This window comes from Salmo salar, chromosome 06 (assembly GCF_965601325.2).
Source record: "Salmo salar chromosome 06, fSalSal1, whole genome shotgun sequence".
NCBI classification, from domain to species: Eukaryota; Metazoa; Chordata; class Actinopteri; order Salmoniformes; family Salmonidae; genus Salmo; species Salmo salar.
Window position 1 is genome coordinate 4,767,501 of NC_138296.1, and position 18,454 is coordinate 4,785,954.

Sequence of the window (18,454 nt, forward strand, 5' to 3'; positions counted from 1 at the left end):
TACAGGGTCCAGTAACCCCCTGGTCTCTCTGTATGTTACAGGGTCCAGTAACCCCCTGGTCTCTCTGTATGTTACAGGGTCCAGTAACCCCCTGGTCTCCCTGTATGTTACAGGGTCCAGTAACCCCCTGGTCTCTCTGTATGTTACAGTAACATCCTGGTCTCTCTGTATGTTACAGTAACCCCCTGGTCTCTGTATGTTACAGGGTCCAGTAACCCCCTGGTCTCTCTGTATGTTACAGTAACATCCTGGTCTCTCTGTATGTTACAGGGTCCAGTAACCCCCTGGTCTCTGTATGTTACAGGGTTCAGTAACCCCCTGGTCTCTCTGTATGTTACAGTAACCCCCTAGTCTCTCTGTATGTTACAGTAACTCCCTGGTCTCTCTGTATGTTACAGTAACATCCTGGTCTCTCTGTATGTTACAGTAACCCCCTGGTCTCTGTATGTTACAGGGTTCAGTAACCCCCTGGTCTATCTGTATGTTACAGTAACCCCCTAGTCTCTCTGTATGTTACAGTAACATCCTGGTCTCTCTGTATGTTACAGTAACATCCTGGTCTCTCTGTATATTACAGGGTTCAGTAACCCCTTGGTTTCTCTGTATGTTACAGGGTTCAGTAACCCCCTGGTCTCTCTGTATGTTACAGGGTCCAGTAACATCCTGGTTTCTCTGTATGTTACAGGGTTCAGTAACATCCTGGTTTCTCTGTATGTTACAGGGTCCAGCAGGTGTGTGATTCGCTGGAGAGCTACATTGACCCCTTTGACCTGGATGTGTTCATGCCGCCATTCAACAGCAACCTCAACCGCCTATCACAGAGGAGTTCGGTACGAATGGCCCCACCCCCTGACACTCTAACGTGATTGGAGACTAAAATAAATCATGATAGTCAGTGTACAGTAGGGTTATCCTGGGTTATCCACTGTGTATTGATCGTTCGGTAACTTTGGTCACAATTTGTAGCTCTCTGAGGTGCTGTTGGGGATTCAGATGTTGTGTTAACGTTGTGATGTGTTATATTGTTCGATTGTGGTGTTTTGGTTGTGTTAACATTGTTGTGCTATCATTGTGATAATGTTGTAATAACATTGTTAAAGGGAAGTTCCAGGTCAACAAAAGAAAGAGAGAAATGGTTGATAGTAACAGAGAAAATGTCCAACTTGGCCTTCTCTGAGAAGGCTCTTATATCATGACACCAGCACCAAATGTTCTGGAAACACCAGCTGAGAGGCTTGTAGCATGTCTGAACAGCTTTGTCAGCTGCTACAGATCACAGTGTTACAGAATACAATAACAATCCTCCAGTCTGACGTCAAGTCACTAGCATCAGATATGACAACAATCCATAACATACAGCATGAAGTCTGGTGACCATCAACTCACATCCTGAACTACCACAACACTGGAAGACATGGAGTCTAGTGACCATCAACTCACATCCTGTACAACCACAACACTGGAAGACATGGAGTCTAGTGACCATCAACTCACATCCTGAACTACCACAACACTGGAAGACATGGAGTCTAGTGACCATCAACTCACATCCTGTACAACCACAACACTGGAAGACATGGAGTCTAGTGACCATCAACACACATCCTGTACAACCACAACACTGGAAGACATGGAGTCTAGTGACCATCAACTCACATCCTGTACAACCACAACACTGGAAGACATGAAGTCTAGTGACCATCAACTCACATCCTGTACAACCACAACACTGGAAGACATGAAGTCTAGTGACCATCAACTCACATCCTGAACTACCACAACACTGGAAGACATGGAGTCTAGTGACCATCAACTCACATCCTGAACTACCACAACACTGGAAGACATGGAGTCTGGTGACCATCAACTCACATCCTGAACTACCACAACACTGGAAGACATGAAGTCTAGTGACCATCAACTCACATCCTGTACAACCACAACACTGGAAGTTGTGTGTTACACACAGGGGAAATATAGCGATATGCAAAGCCTTGTGTTAATGACTTAATTCACTTTAAATGTCCCCATTCCAAACACTGTGTTAATGTTGTGTTGTTCCAGGTGTTGTTGGGGTTGTTGACGGGGACAGAGAAGCAGTTTGTTTCCCGTGGTAACAGCGTGGGCTCTCAGGAACCCTACAACATCCTGCCACTGGCCAGCACCCAGATCAGGTGACAACACGCACCCACACACACACACCCACACACACACCAGGACCCATATTCATTAAAAAGTCTCTCTGAATAGGAGTTCTGATATTGGATCACTGGACAGGTGGGACCTGATCCTAGACTAGCACTCCTAGTCTATGACTCTGAATACTGGTCCTTTTAGATTTTACATTACATGGACAGGGGGGACCTGATCCTAGACCAGCTCTGACTGAATACTGGTCCTTTTAGATTACATGGACAGGTGGACCTGATCCTAGACCAGCTCTATGACTGAATACTGGTCCTTTTAGATTACATAGACAGGGGGGACCTGATCCTAGACCAGCTCTATGACTGAATACTGGTCCTTTTAGATTACATGGACAGGGGGGACCTGATCCTAGACCAGCTCTATGACTGAATACTGGTCCTTTTACATTACATGGACAGGGGGGACCTGATCCTAGACCAGCTCTATGACTGAATACTGGTCCTTTTACATTACATGGACAGGGGGACCTGATCCTAGACCAGCTCTATGACTGAATACTGGTCCTTTTAGATTACATGGACAGGTGGACCTGATCCTAGACCAGCACTTCTACACTGAGATGCCTTATGAATAGGCTACAGGTCCAGAAGTGTTTTAGCCCAGTACCCTGTCTATAGGCTACAGGTCCAGAAGTATTTTAACCCAGTTCCCTGGCTCTGTTCTCCAGGTTAGAATAGGCTACAGGTCCAGAAGTATTTTAACCCAGTGCCCTGTCTCTGTTCTCCAGGTTAGAATAGGCTACAGGTCCAGAAGTATTTTAACCCAGTGCCCTGTCTCTGTTCTCCAGGTTAGAATAGGCTACAGGTCCAGAAGTATTTTAACCCAGTGCCCTGTCTCTGTTCTCCAGGTTAGAATAGGCTACAGGTCCAGAAGTATTTTAACCCAGTGCCCTGTCTCTGTTCTCCAGGTTAGAATAGGCTACAGGTCCAGAAGTATTTTAACCCAGTGCCCTGTCTCTGTTCTCCAGGTTAGAATAGGCTACAGGTCCAGAAGTATTTTAACCCAGTGCCCTGTCTCTGTTCTCCAGGTTAGAATAGGCTACAGGTCCAGAAGTATTTTAACCCAGTGCCCTGTCTCTGTTCTCCAGGTTAGAATAGGCTACAGGTCCAGAAGTATTTTAACCCAGTGCCCTGTCTCTGTTCTCCAGGTTAGAATAGGCTACAGGTCCAGAAGTATTTTAACCCAGTGCCCTGTCTCTGTTCTCCAGGTTAGAATCCTGTCTCTGTTCTCCAGGTTAGAATAGGCTACAGGTCCAGAAGTATTTTAACCCAGTGCCCTGTCTCTGTTCTCCAGGTTAGAATAGGCTACAGGTCCAGAAGTATTTTAACCCAGTGTCCTGTCTCTGTTCTCCAGGTTTGGGCTGTTACCTCTGAGCATGACCAACACCCGTAAAACCAAGTCCTCCACACAGGGAACTGACATCACACGCCCACTGGTGAGTCACACGGACTGACGGACGGACGGGGTGTGGGGGAGGAGGGGGGAGGATGGGGGAGGATGGGGGAGGATGGGGGGGTGATGGGGGGTGTTGAGGAGGGGGAGGACGGGGGGGAGGATGGGGGGGTGTGGGGGGAGGACGGGGGGTGTTGGGGGAGGATGGGGGGGTGTGGGGGGAGGACGGGGGGTGTGGGGGGTGTTGGGGGAGGATGGGGGGTGTTGGGGGAGGATGGGGGGTGTTGGGGGAGGACAGGGGGTTGTTGGGGGTGTGGGGGGTGTTGGGGGAGGACGGGGTCTGAGGTTGAATGTATAGCTGAGGTTTTCATATTAGCCTGCCTGTATGAATTTCAACCTCACCTCAAGTTTCAGTAGAATGGTGTTTTTTAGCCACGGCCATTTCTGTTGATTTCCTACGATATGTATCATGATGTTTTATGTCTGCATTTCCAGCTGTTTTGAGGGCAACAGACCCAGGACAGCAGCAACAGGTCATTGTGTGTGTGTGTGGTGTGTGTGTGTGTGTGTGTGTGTGTGTGTGTGTGTGTGTGTGTGTGTGTGGTGGTATCTTTAGTGTGTGTGTGGTGGTATCTTTAGTGTGTGTGTGGTGGTATCTTTAGTGTGTGTGTGGTGGTATCTTTAGTGTGTGTGTGGTGGTATCTTTAGTGTGTGTGTGGTGGTATCTTTAGTGTGTGTGTGGTGGTATCTTTAGTGTGTGTGTGGTGGTATCTTTAGTGTGTGTGTGGTGGTATCTTTAGTGTGTGTGTGGTGGTATCTTTAGTGTGTGTGTGTGTGGTGGTATCTTTAGTGTGTGTGTGTGTGGTGGTATGTCTTTAGTGTGTGTGTGGTGGTATGTCTTTAGTGTGTGTGTGGTGGTATCTTTAGTGTGTGTGTGGTGGTATGTCTTTAGTGTGTGTGTGTGTGGTGGTATCTTTAGTGTGTGTGTGTGTGGTGGTGTCTTTAGTGTGTGTGTGGTGGTATCTTTAGTGTGTGTGTGGTGGTATCTTTAGTGTGTGTGTGTGTGGTGGTATCTTTAGTGTGTGTGTGTGTGGTGGTATGTCTTTAGTGTGTGTGTGGTGGTATGTCTTTAGTGTGTGTGTGGTGGTATCTTTAGTGTGTGTGTGGTGGTATCTTTAGTGTGTGTGTGGTGGTATGTCTTTAGTGTGTGTGTGGTGGTATCTTTAGTGTGTGTGTGTGTGGTGGTATGTCTTTAGTGTGTGTGTGGTGGTATGTCTTTAGTGTGTGTGTGGTGGTATCTTTAGTGTGTGTGTGGTGGTGTCTTTAGTGTGTGTGTGGTGGTATGTCTTTAGTGTGTGTGTGGTGGTATCTTTAGTGTGTGTGTGGTGGTATCTTTAGTGTGTGTGTGTGTGGTATCTTTAGTGTGTGTGTGTGTGGTGGTATCTCTTTAGTGTGTGTGTGTTTAGTGTGTTTAGTTATCTATCTTTAGTAAGTTATATTTTACGTGCCCTTAAGTGTTTTTGCAGTGGAGGGTTTGCAGTGTACTAAGCTAACTTCTATTTCTCCTGCGTATGGTTTTTAACGTGGTTTCGGTTTGATTTGATGTTGCCTCAGATCGCTAACTAACAAGAACATGTGAGCTGCGTCCTCAATGCCATCCTATTCCCTGTATAGTATGCTGTTTTTGAGCCCTGTGGGTTTTGCTGACGGCTAACCTGGTTTCATGCTGTCTGCCGGGATCTGCAGTCAATTTCATATTCCATTCATGAATTGGCAATGTTCCTATTTTTATCTAAGAGGATTTTTTGATTCTCCTCAACTGATTTTGTATTGAGGTGGAATTGACCTCCACCCTGCCTCACACCATTCCAAACCATATCTGTGACCAGACAAACAGCGAGTGTTTTCACATCAATTTTCCATGGGGGTGCATCTCAATACTCTGACGTGGCTTCCTCTCATTGTCTCCTCGCCTTCATCTGCACTGATCTGAATAAACAAAACAAAGGAAGCCGACCAGCTTCCTTGCTATTAGGGAGGAGACAAGGACATGAAGCCAGGGTCCTGTTCATGTCACGCACAGAATGGAAAACATTAGTTCAGGTAGTCTCTCTCTCTTTCTCTCAGTTCAGGTAGTCTCTCTCTCTTTCTCTCAGTTCAGGTAGTCTCTCTCTCTTTCTCTCAGTTCAGGTAGTCTCCCTATTTCTCTCAGTTCAGGTAGTCTCTCTCTATTTCTCTCAGTTCAGGTAGTCTCTCCCTATTTCTCTCAGTTCAGGTAGTCTCTCTCTTTCTCTCAGTTCAGGTAGTCTCTCTCTTTCTCTCAGTTCAGGTAGTCTCTCTCTATTTCTCTCAGTTCAGGTAGTCTCTCCCTATTTCTCTCAGTTCAGGTAGTCTCTCTCTATTTCTCTCAGTTCAGGTAGTCTCTCCCTATTTCTCTCAGTTCAGGTAGTCTCTCCCTATTTCTCTCAGTTCAGGTAGTCTCTCCCTATTTCTCTCAGTTCAGGTAGTCTCTCTCTTTCTCTCAGTTCAGGTAGTCTCTCTCTATTTCTCTCAGTTCAGGTAGTCTCTCTCTATTTCTCTCAGTTCAGGTAGTCTCTCCCTATTTCTCTCAGTTCAGGTAGTCTCTCTCTATTTCTCTCAGTTCAGGTAGTCTCTCAGTTCAGGTAGTCTCTCTCTATTTCTCTCAGTTCAGGTAGTCTCTCCCTATTTCTCTCAGTTCAGGTAGTCTCTCTCTATTTCTCTCAGTTCAGGTAGTCTCTCCCTATTTCTCTCAGTTCAGGTAGTCTCTCCCTATTTCTCTCAGTTCAGGTAGTCTCTCTCTATTTCTCTCAGTTCAGGTAGTCTCTCTCTATTTCTCTCAGTTCAGGTAGTCTCTCTCTATTTCTCTCAGTTCAGGTAGTCTCTCTCTATTTCTCTCAGTTCAGGTAGTCTCTCTCTATTTCTCTCAGTTCAGGTAGTCTCTCTCTATTTCTCTCAGTTCAGGTAGTCTCTCAGTTCAGGTAGTCTCTCTCTATTTCTCTCAGTTCAGGTAGTCTCTCCCTATTTCTCTCAGTTCAGGTAGTCTCTCTCTATTTCTCTCAGTTCAGGTAGTCTCTCTCTATTTCTCTCAGTTCAGGTAGTCTCTCTCTATTTCTCTCAGTTCAGGTAGTCTCTCTCTATTTCTCTCAGTTCAGGTAGTCTCTCTCTATTTCCCTCAGTTCAGGTAGTCTCTCCCTATTTCTCTCAGTTCAGGTAGTCTCTCCCTATTTCTCTCAGTTCAGGTAGTCTCTCCCTATTTCTCTCAGTTCAGGTAGTCTCTCCCTATTTCTCTCAGTTCAGGTAGTCTCTCTCTATTTCTCTCAGTTCAGGTAGTCTCTCTCTATTTCTCTCAGTTCAGGTAGTCTCTCTCTATTTCTCTCAGTTCAGGTAGTCTCTCTCAGTTCAGGTAGTCTCTCCCTATTTCTCTCAGTTCAGGTAGTCTCTCTCTATTTCTCTCAGTTCAGGTAGTCTCTCTCTATTTCTCTCAGTTCAGGTAGTCTCTCTCTATTTCTCTCAGTTCAGGTAGTCTCTCTCAGTTCAGGTAGTCTCTCCCTATTTCTCTCAGTTCAGGTAGTCTCTCTCTCTTTCTCTCAGTTCAGGTAGTCTCTCCCTATTTCTCTCAGTTCAGGTAGTCTCTCCCTATTTCTCTCAGTTCAGGTAGTCTCTCTCTATTTCTCTCAGTTCAGGTAGTCTCTCTCTATTTCTCTCAGTTCAGGTAGTCTCTCTCAGTTCAGGTAGTCTCTCCCTATTTCTCTCAGTTCAGGTAGTCTCTCCCTATTTCTCTCAGTTCAGGTAGTCTCTCTCTATTTCTCTCAGTTCAGGTAGTCTCTCTATTTCTCTCAGTTCAGGTAGTCTCTCTCTATTTCTCTCAGTTCAGGTAGTCTCTCTCAGTTCAGGTAGTCTCTCCCTATTTCTCTCAGTTCAGGTAGTCTCTCTCTATTTCTCTCAGTTCAGGTAGTCTCTCTCTATTTCTCTCAGTTCAGGTAGTCTCTCTCAGTTCAGGTAGTCTCTCCCTATTTCTCTCAGTTCAGGTAGTCTCTCTCTATTTCTCTCAGTTCAGGTAGTCTCTCTCTATTTCTCTCAGTTCAGGTAGTCTCTCTCAGTTCAGGTAGTCTCTCTCAGTTCAGGTAGTCTCTCTCTATTTCTCTCAGTTCAGGTAGTCTCTCTCTATTTCCCTCAGTTCAGGTAGTCTCTCTCTATTTCTCTCAGTTCAGGTAGTCTCTCAGTTCAGGTAGTCTCTCTCTATTTCTCTCAGTTCAGGTAGTCTCTCTCTATTTCTCTCAGTTCAGGTAGTCTCTCTCTATTTCTCTCAGTTCAGGTAGTCTCTCCCTATTTCTCTCAGTTCAGGTAGTCTCTCCCTATTTCTCTCAGTTCAGGTAGTCTCTCCCTATTTCTCTCAGTTCAGGTAGTCTCTCTCTATTTCTCTCAGTTCAGGTAGTCTCTCTCTATTTCTCTCAGTTCAGGTAGTCTCTCCCTATTTCTCTCAGTTCAGGTAGTCTCTCCCTATTTCTCTCAGTTCAGGTAGTCTCTCCCTATTTCTCTCAGTTCAGGTAGTCTCTCCCTATTTCTCTCAGTTCAGGTAGTCTCTCCCTATTTCTCTCAGTTCAGGTAGTCTCTCCCTATTTCTCTCAGTTCAGGTAGTCTCTCTCTATTTCTCTCAGTTCAGGTAGTCTCTCCCTATTTCTCTCAGTTCAGGTAGTCTCTCCCTATTTCTCTCAGTTCAGGTAGTCTCTCTCTATTTCTCTCAGTTCAGGTAGTCTCTCTCTATTTCTCTCAGTTCAGGTAGTCTCTCCCTATTTCTCTCAGTTCAGGTAGTCTCTCCCTATTTCTCTCAGTTCAGGTAGTCTCTCAGTTCAGGTAGTCTCTCTCTATTTCTCTCAGTTCAGGTAGTCTCTCCCTATTTCTCTCAGTTCAGGTAGTCTCTCTCTATTTCTCTCAGTTCAGGTAGTCTCTCCCTATTTCTCTCAGTTCAGGTAGTCTCTCTCTATTTCTCTCAGTTCAGGTAGTCTCTCCCTATTTCTCTCAGTTCAGGTAGTCTCTCCCTATTTCTCTCAGTTCAGGTAGTCTCTCTCTATTTCTCTCAGTTCAGGTAGTCTCTCTCTATTTCTCTCAGTTCAGGTAGTCTCTCTCAGTTCAGGTAGTCTCTCTCAGTTCAGGTAGTCTCTCTCTATTTCACTTCAGTTTAAAATGTTATCTTCTGTATAGTGCCTAATGAACATCACCAAGTTCTGACTGTTAAGTAATTCACCCCATATGTTGTTTAAATCCTCTCCTCCATTTCTCTCTCCCCTCCTATAGGCCTCACCCACCTCTAAACCCTCCCATGACGACACCTCCCGCCCTGGCAACCTGTTCAGACAGCTAGCCAATCAGGATGAGGAGCCGGTGGCGCCTCCGTCGCTATTCAAGCTGGGCTGGCTGTCTGGCATGTCAAAATAAGGGGCTATGTCCTTAATGACACTCTCTATTCCCACTATATAGTGCACTGCTTTTGACCAGCACCTATGGGAACTATTCCCACTACATAGGGAATAGGGTGCCATTTAACACTGACCCCAAATAAGGAGTGTGACTACTGTTGTATTCTTTAAACACCTTGTAATGTACAGAGACGGTTAGAATATATGGATCAATAATACAGTTTGAACAGATTATTAATGAGACTGTTGTGTGATTTATTTAATGAATATAGTGGAGCTAGATAATGTTTTAGTATATACCTGACCACCGTCTGGGCCCTGCTGCTAAGACTGGAGACAGGTGAGGATAGTCACACATACAGACAGTACACACACATACAGACAGTACACACACATACAGACAGTACATACAGACAGTACACACACATACAGACAGTACACACACATACAGACAGTACATACAGACAGTACACACATACAGACAGTACACACACATACAGACAGTACACATACAGACAGTACACACATAGACAGTACACACACATACAGACAGTACACACACATACAGACAGTACACACACATACAGACAGTACACACACATACAGACAGTACACACACATACAGACAGTACATACAGACAGTACACACACATACAGACAGTACACACACATACAGACAGTACACACACATACAGACAGTACACACACATACAGACAGTACACACACATACAGACAGTACACACACATACAGACAGTACATACAGACAGTACACACATACAGACAGTACACACACATACAGACAGTACACATACAGACAGTACACACATAGACAGTACACACACATACAGACAGTACACACACATACAGACAGTACACACACATACAGACAGTACACACACATACAGACAGTACATACAGACAGTACACACACATACAGACAGTACACACACATACAGACAGTACACACACATACAGACAGTACACACACATACAGACAGTACACACACATACAGACAGTACATACAGACAGTACACACATACAGACAGTACACATACAGACAGTACACACATACAGACAGTACACACACATACAGACAGTACACACACATACAGACAGTACACACACATACAGACAGTACATACAGACAGTACACACACATACAGACAGTACATACAGACAGTACACACACATACAGACAGTACACACACATACAGACAGTACATACAGACAGTACACACACATACAGACAGTACACACACATACAGATAGTACACACACATACAGACAGTACATACAGACACATTAGCAATATTCAGAAGCAGCAGGTTCATAAAAGGATTATGGTTTTATTACATATTTTATAATAATTGTGTCGGAGACCGGATTATCAGAACAGAGGTAGAGGGAAACAAAACGTCGGCCTGCAGACAGACAACATGTTCTATACACTGACAGACAGACAGACAACATGTTCTATACACTGACAGACAGACAGACAACATGTTCTATACACTGACAGACAGACAGGAGTGTGTAGACAGGTTCAGCTTTGACATAGTAGTGTTGTAGAAACAGACAGACAGACAAATGATGCAAAATACATATGAACAATACACCACCTACAGAGGTATGGGACATGTGAGACTTACAAATATAAAATACATTTTGTAGACTGGTAACAACTGTAATCTATCTAGTTGTAGACTGGTAACAACTGTAATCTATCTAGTTGTAGACTGGTAACAACTGTAATCTATCTAGTTGTAGACTGGTAACAACTGTAATCTATCTAGTTGTAGACTGGTAACAACTGTAATCTATCTAGTTGTAGACTGGTAACAACTGTAATCTATCTAGTTGCAGACTGGTAACAACTGTAATCTATCTAGTTGTAGACTGGTAACAACTGTAATCTATCTAGTTGCAGACTGGTAACAACTGTAATCTATCTAGTTGTAGACTGGTAACAACTTATCTATCTAGTTGTAGACTGGTAACAACTTATCTATCTAGTTGTAGACTGGTAACAACTGTAATCTATCTAGTTGCAGACTGGTAACAACTTATCTATCTAGTTGTAGACTGGTAACAACTGTAATCTATCTCTGGCTTCCATTTCCTTCTAACAGTCATGTTCCTCTTCACGTTCCATTTGTGGCTCTTCCAGGTGTATATATGTCTCCAGTGCAGCAGAGGGCCCCTACAGACGGTCCTGTCCCCTGTCCCTGTCCATCTGAACTGAAGTAGCTTTTTATCATCTGGTCAGCAGATTCATTCTTAGTACAGTAACTGGCCTTAACGCTACACAGGTACTCAACAGCCAATAGCTTATTTCCCTCAATCAACCAATCCGTACTGGCTTGACATCAGTTGTCGAGGACATAAATGATTCTATACAATACCAATATCTCCATTAAAACAATAACCAATATCTCCATTAAAACAATAACTAATATGTCCATTATTTAGGACATTAAGTAGTCCTATGTAACACCATCTCCATGGAAACCAAATATATATTAGATGAACAACAGTGTGTGTATTAAACTCCATTTCCCATGATGCCCTGGGCTCTCTACTTCCTGTCCAGCTTGTTGGTGGCCACCATGGCTTTGACGTCAATTGGCCTGGCAGCAGCAGCTGCTGCTGCCTTCTCCTCCTCCTCCTGCTGCCACAGCAGGATGGGGCTGATGCCTGGGTTACGATTCCTCACATTGGCCTCCAGCTGGGCATCACTGGAGAGGAGGGAAGAGAGAGAAGGGGCGGTGAGAGACAGAGAGGGGGGAAGAGAGCGAGAGAGGGGGAAGAGAGAGAGAAGGGGCGGTGAGAGAGACAGAGGGGGGGAAGAGAGCGAGAGAGGGGGAAGAGAGAGAGAAGGGGCGGTGAGAGAGACAGAGGGGGGAGAGAGAGAGAAGGGGCGGTGAGAGAGACAGAGGGGGAAGGGGCGGTGAGAGACAGAGAGGGGGAAGGAGAAGGGGCGGTGAGAGAGAGGAGGAAGGAGAAGGGGCGGTGAGAGAGAGGAGGAAGGAGAAGGGGCGGTGAGAGAGAGGAGGAAGGAGAAGGGGCGGTGAGAGAGAGGAGGAAGGAGAAGGGGCGGTGAGAGAGAGGAGGAAGGAGAAGGGGCGGTGAGAGAGAGGAGGAAGGGGAAGGGGCGGTGAGAGAGGAGGAAGGGGAAGGGGCGGTGAGAGAGAGGAGGAAGGAGAAGGGGCGGTGAGAGAGAGGAGGAAGGAGAAGGGGCGGTGAGAGAGAGGAGGAAGGAGAAGGGGCGGTGAGAGAGAGGAGGAAGGAGAAGGGGCGGTGAGAGAGAGGAGGAAGGAGAAGGGGCGGTGAGAGAGAGGAGGAAGGAGAAGGGGCGGTGAGAGAGAGGAGGAAGGAGAAGGGGCGGTGAGAGAGAGGAGGAAGGAGAAGGGGCGGTGAGAGAGAGGAGGAAGGAGAAGGGGCGGTGAGAGAGAGGAGGAAGGAGAAGGGGCGGTGAGAGAGAGGAGGAAGGAGAAGGGGCGGTGAGAGAGAGGAGGAAGGAGAAGGGGCGGTGAGAGAGAGGAGGAAGGAGAAGGGGCGGTGAGAGAGAGGAGGAAGGAGAAGGGGCGGTGAGAGAGAGGAGGAAGGAGAAGGGGCGGTGAGAGAGGAGGAAGGAGAAGGGGCGGTGAGACAGAGGAGGAAGGAGAAGGGGCGGTGAGACAGAGGAGGAAGGAGAAGGGGCGGTGAGAGAGAGGAGGAAGGAGAAGGGGCGGTGAGAGAGAGGAGGAAGGAGAAGGGGCGGTGAGAGAGAGGAGGAAGGAGAAGGGGCGGTGAGAGAGAGGAGGAAGGAGAAGGGGCGGTGAGAGAGAGGAGGAAGGAGAAGGGGCGGTGAGAGAGAGGAGGAAGGGGAGGAGAAAAGAGGTGAGTGTAGATGATCAGACTCATATTGCACATCAAGACCACTGCTGTTCTTGAATTTCCATGATCCTCCAAGACCAGCTGAATGTCTCTTGTAAAAGGAGAATGATGCAACAACAACACATGATGCTAGCTCTATAAACTGTCTGGAGATGGCTGGGTAGAGACAGGGTAATGTTTCAGTCCAATAAACAAAGATATTGTGTGGGTGCAGAATATCCTGCAGCGTCTTACGTGAAGACGTGAGGCGCCGGGACCAGAGCCCTCTTCTGCATGTCTTTATGGACCGGAGACTTGAGGTAACGGTAGAAGGTATCCTGGGACAGAGACAGAGGAGGAGACATTATAAAATATGTCTTTGTGGACAGGAGACTTGAGGTAACGGTAGAAGGTATCCTGGGACAGAGACAGAGGAGGAGACATTATAAAATATGTCTTTGTGGACAGGAGACTTGAGGTAACGGTAGAAGGTATCCTGGGACAGAGACAGAGGAGGGGACATTATAAAATATGTCTTTGTGGACCGGAGACTTGAGGTAACGGTAGAAGGTATCCTGGGACAGAGACAGGGGGGACATTATAAAATATGTCTTTGTGGACCGGAGACTTGAGGTAACGGTAGAAGGTATCCTGGGACAGAGACAGAGGAGGGGACATTATAAAATATGTCTTTGTGGACAGGAGACTTGAGGTAACGGTAGAAGGTATCCTGGGACAGAGACAGAGGAGGAGACATTATAAAATATGTCTTTGTGGACAGGAGACTTGAGGTAACGGTAGAAGGTATCCTGGGACAGAGACAGAGGAGGGGACATTATAAAATATGTCTTTGTGGACCGGAGACTTGAGGTAACGGTAGAAGGTATCCTGGGACAGAGACAGGGGGGACATTATAAAATATGTCTTTGTGGACCGGAGACTTGAGGTAACGGTAGAAGGTATCCTGGGACAGAGACAGAGGAGGGGACATTATAAAATATGTCTTTGTGGACCGGAGACTTGAGGTAACGGTAGAAGGTATCCTGGGACAGAGACAGAGGAGGGGACATTATAAAATATGTCTTTGTGGACCGGAGACTTGAGGTAACGGTAGAAGGTATCCTGGGACAGAGACAGAGGAGGAGACATTATAAAATATGTCTTTGTGGACCGGAGACTTGAGGTAACGGTAGAAGGTATCCTGGGACAGAGACAGGGGGGACATTATAAAATATGTCTTTATGGACAGGAGACTTGAGGTAACGGTAGAAGGTATCCTGGGACAGAGACAGAGGAGGAGACATTATAAAATATGTCTTTATGGACCGGAGACTTGAGGTAACGGTAGAAGGTATCCTGGGACAGAGACAGAGGAGGAGACATTATAAAATATGTCTTTGTGGACAGGAGACTTGAGGTAACGGTAGAAGGTATCCTGGGACAGAGACAGAGGAGGAGACATTATAAAATATGTCTTTGTGGACAGGAGACTTGAGGTAACGGTAGAAGGTATCCTGGGACAGAGACAGAGGAGGGGACATTATAAAATATGTCTTTATGGACAGGAGACTTGAGGTAACGGTAGAAGGTATCCTGGGACAGAGACAGAGGAGGAGACATTATAAAATATGTCTTTGTGGACAGGAGACTTGAGGTAACGGTAGAAGGTATCCTGGGACAGAGACAGAGAAGGGGACATTATAAAATATGTCTTTGTGGACAGGAGACTTGAGGTAACGGTAGAAGGTATCCTGGGACAGAGACAGAGGAGGAGACATTATAAAATATGTCTTTGTGGACAGGAGACTTGAGGTAACGGTAGAAGGTATCCTGGGACAGAGACAGAGGAGGGGACATTATAAAATATGTCTTTATGGACAGGAGACTTGAGGTAACGGTAGAAGGTATCCTGGGACAGAGACAGAGGAGGAGACATTATAAAATATGTCTTTGTGGACAGGAGACTTGAGGTAACGGTAGAAGGTATCCTGGGACAGAGACAGAGAAGGGGACATTATAAAATATGTCTTTGTGGACAGGAGACTTGAGGTAACGGTAGAAGGTATCCTGGGACAGAGACAGAGGAGGGGACATTATAAAACCTTGAAGTTTTAATGTATTTTATTTGCAGCACCTCTGCTGCTAAAAAAAAAGACACAAAAAAGTAAAATAATATTTCAGTGAGTGAAGGGTTTTCCTTTGGAACCCGGCACCCAAATACTCCTTACTTACTACAAACTTTACAAATACTTCTTACTTACTACAAACTTTACAAATACTTCTTACTTACTACAAACTTTACAAATACTTCTTACTTACTACAAACTTTACAAATACTTCTTAGTTACTACAAACTTTACAAATACTTCTTACTTACTACAAACTTTACAAATACTTCTTACTTACTACAAACTTTACAAATACTTCTTAGTTACTACAAACTTTACAAATACTTCTTAGTTACTACAAACTTTACAAATACTTCTTACTTACTACAAACTTTACAAATACTTCTTACTTACTACAAACTTTACAAATACTTCTTACTTACTACAAACTTCTGAGTTGAACCAATTCTTCATTCTGACGTTATGAAACGGACACACAATCTGGCGTTCCGGCTGTGCGTTATGACAAATGACTTTATATTATCCTGCTAACCTTAGTTTAATGTGCGTTAGTTGTGTTAACGAGGTAGTTCAGTGAACTATGCTGGTGGGTGAATAAGCCTGAGCCCTCTGTTTGGAGGGAATAATACCACACACACCTTCTTCATGAGCAGGAAGATGTGTGTCTGGGCGGCGTCGAGGACGTATCGGTGAGGAACAACCAGGCCCTTCACTGTCAGCCCCATGGTACGACCATCAATGTTGATCCATCGAGGAGCTCCCGGTTTCAGAAAGGTGCTACACACACACACACACACACACACACACACACACACACACACACACACACACACACACACACACACACACACACACACACAGGTTAAAAACCAAGATGCAACTCTCTCTGTCACACGTTCTCCAGTGTAACTCACTTGAAGATGAACTGGGATTTCTCTGGAATGGCAGACGCTGCTCCCCACCTCATCTCCTCAGCTGCCTCGTAGAACGCCATGTTCTCCGCTGCGCGCGCGCACACACACACACACACACACACACACACACACACACACACACACACACACACGTACGTGTGGTTAGTTGAAATGCCAGGTTAGCTGAGCTGCATACCACAGCATGCAAGGTAAACCGTAGGGTGCATCCTAAATGAAATGGCTCCATATTCCCTATGTAGTGCACTACATAGGGTTCCATTTGGGATTAATCTTTCCTCCCTTGCGCCCTCTGTTGGAGGAACTATTCATCTTTCCACCCAGTATGCTTTGAGGAGGCAAGGAAAGAGGACACAAGGAATTGAGGAAAAAGGAATTGAGAACGATGTGTGTTTTTATTGTACCTTTATTTAACAAGTCAGTTAAGAACAAATTCTTATTTCATAATGACGGCCCACCCCGGCCAGACCCGGACGACGCTGGGCCAATTGTGCGCCGCCCGACTCCCGATCACGGCCGGTTGTGATACAGCCCAGGATGGAACCAGGGTCTGTAGCACCGCCTTTAGCACTGAGATGCAGTGCCTTAGACCGCTGTGCCACTCGGGAGCGATTTGACCTCTGACCTCATTAGGGCTTGTGTAAGGAAACAGTGTGTGTGTGTGTGTACTGACCACTGTGCTCCTTCTTGAGGAAGAGCTTGAAGTCGACTCTGCCTCGTGGGTCACTGATCAGCTCCCAGAAGCTCAAGACCCAACGTTCCACACTCAACTTAGTGGGGATGTCCACACTGATGAAGAGAGGGGGAGAGAGAGGAGAGGGAGAGGAGAGAGGGAGACGGGGGAGGGAGAGAGAGAGAGAAGTGGGGGAGGAGAGAGGGAGAGAGGGGGAGGAGAGAGGGAGAGAGGGGGAGGAGAGAGGGGGAGGAGAGAGGGAGAGGAGGGGAGGAGAGAGAGAGAGAGAGAGAGAGGAGGGGGAGAGAGAGGGGAGGAGAGAGAGAGAGAAGAGGGGGAGAGGAGGGGGAGAGAGAGGGGGAGAGGGGAGAAGAGGGGGAGGAGAGAGAGAGAGGAGGAGAGGGAGGGAGGGGGAGGAGAGGGAGAGAGAGAGAGAGAGGAGGAGAGAGAGAGAAGAGGGGGAGGAGAGAGGGAGAGGAGAGAGGGAGAGGAGGGGAGGAGAGAGAGAGAAGAGGGGGAGAGGAGGGGGGGAGGAGAGAGAGAAAGAGAAGAGGGGGAGGAGACAGGGGGGAGGAGAGAGAGAGAGAAGGGAGGAGAGAGAGAGGGGGAGAGGGGGGAGGAGAGAGAGAGAGAGAGAGGAGAGGGAGGGGGAGGAGAGGGAGAGAGAGGAGAGGGAGGGGGAGGAGAGGGAGAGAGAGAGGGGGGAGGAGAGGGGGAGAGAGAGAGAGAGAGGGGGGAGAGAGCGAGAGAGAGAGAGAGAAATGAAATCATCATGATCTTCAATCAAGACTTTGACCTGTAGAATCAAGTGTATTTCTACTGGGCCGGAGCAAAACTGTGCACCTGTGTTGAGTTGGCAGAACGTACCTTCTTGAGTTGAGTTGCCAGAACTCATCACTGTCCGTTATCCAGGGGTTGCTGGGGACAGGGGTGGTCAGGAACGGGTCGTGGTTGTGGTGGGTTGTCACATACTTGACAAAGCTAAGGAGAACAGAGGGGACATAAACGTTCTCATCCCAACAATAATCATATAAACAATAAAATAACTTCTAACTCATTATACTGTAACGATGGGGATTATTTGATTTTGGACGGGTCTTCCATTTCTGAACACAATATTAATGTTACTGGTCTCAGTCATTCAGCCATTCAATTAATTAATCTAATGACCACACACAACCAATCTATCAATGAATCGGTGAAGTGTATTGAGAAGGACTTACGCTGTGAGGGACACAGACGATTTGACAGCTGACCTCATTAAGGCTTGTGTAAGGAAAATGTTCTGGGGAGCAGAGGAGAGGATAGAGGGGGATAAATAAGGAGGAGAGGAGGAAATAAGGAGGAGGAGGAGGAGAGAGGCGAGACAAGGAGAAGGAAAGAGGTGAGAATGAGAGAACGAAAGAGGAGAGAACAGAGGAAGGGGAGAGGAAGAGGAAGAGGAGGTACATGATATGTCTGTAATTTCTGTACTTAATCTATTTTCAATACAAACACATAAACTGATGGCATTGGGTTATTCAGGTATTCCAGTGCAGAAGTATGTCTGATGTCTTACAGTTCTCCTGACCATGTCGAAGGTTAACACCTGAAAACCAATGAGAGAAGAACAGCTTGTTATTACAGGCAGAGCTCTTCTGTTCTACTGCTATCTAAAGTCACAGCTAACACACTCTCACACACACAATCCCTCTCGAAAGCAGGCTACACCCCAGTCACAGACTACACCACAGTCACAGACTGCACCCCAGTCACAGGCTGCACCCCAGTCACAGGCTACACCCCAGTCACAGGCTACACCCCGTCACAGGCTACACCCCAGTC

The 18,454-nt window shown here is 46.3% G+C and overlaps 2 protein-coding genes and 1 long non-coding RNA gene across 24 annotated transcripts in view; 2 read left to right on the forward strand and 1 right to left on the reverse strand.

The window, feature by feature from the left end:
• Positions 1 to 9,276, forward strand: part of LOC106595044 (conserved oligomeric Golgi complex subunit 1) — a 56,027-nt gene extending 46,751 nt beyond the window's left edge. Inside the window, exons 13-17 of one of the 2 annotated variants that reach the window (XM_082976262.1) lie at positions 722 to 830; positions 2,065 to 2,174; positions 3,562 to 3,643; positions 4,096 to 4,133; positions 8,917 to 9,045. In XM_082976262.1, the coding sequence (XP_082832388.1) occupies positions 722 to 830; positions 2,065 to 2,174; positions 3,562 to 3,643; positions 4,096 to 4,104 (310 nt within the window). In that variant the 3' untranslated portion in view covers positions 4,105 to 4,133; positions 8,917 to 9,045. Of the gene's footprint in view, positions 1 to 721; positions 831 to 2,064; positions 2,175 to 3,561; positions 3,644 to 4,095; positions 4,134 to 8,916 lie in introns of both variants that reach the window. The other variant, XM_082976261.1, reaches the window with a different exon arrangement.
• LOC145879793 (uncharacterized) lies at positions 5,002 to 8,906 on the forward strand. Of its 19 annotated transcripts, none has more exons than XR_014392555.1 (3): positions 5,002 to 5,875; positions 5,930 to 6,773; positions 6,832 to 8,906. It is a non-coding gene; the product is annotated as an uncharacterized LOC145879793 (long non-coding RNA). The 19 variants fall into 19 exon arrangements; XR_014392556.1 differs by having other exon boundaries at positions 5,003 to 5,875; positions 5,959 to 6,773; XR_014392558.1 differs by lacking the exon at positions 5,002 to 5,875 and having other exon boundaries at positions 5,885 to 6,773; positions 6,832 to 8,458; positions 8,505 to 8,906.
• Positions 9,277 to 10,367: 1,091 nt separating the features above from the next.
• Positions 10,368 to 18,454, reverse strand: part of LOC106592109 (regulator of G-protein signaling 9) — a 37,862-nt gene continuing 29,775 nt past the window's right edge. For all 3 annotated transcript variants that reach the window (XM_082976265.1, XM_082976263.1, XM_082976264.1), the window contains 8 exons: positions 18,189 to 18,218; positions 17,854 to 17,915; positions 17,498 to 17,611; positions 16,631 to 16,746; positions 15,940 to 16,027; positions 15,664 to 15,802; positions 13,152 to 13,234; positions 10,368 to 11,776 (listed from right to left, as the gene is read on the reverse strand). In XM_082976265.1, the coding sequence (XP_082832391.1) occupies positions 11,617 to 11,776; positions 13,152 to 13,234; positions 15,664 to 15,802; positions 15,940 to 16,027; positions 16,631 to 16,746; positions 17,498 to 17,611; positions 17,854 to 17,915; positions 18,189 to 18,218 (792 nt within the window). In that variant the 3' untranslated portion in view covers positions 10,368 to 11,616. The remainder of the gene's footprint in view (positions 11,777 to 13,151; positions 13,235 to 15,663; positions 15,803 to 15,939; positions 16,028 to 16,630; positions 16,747 to 17,497; positions 17,612 to 17,853; positions 17,916 to 18,188; positions 18,219 to 18,454) is intronic.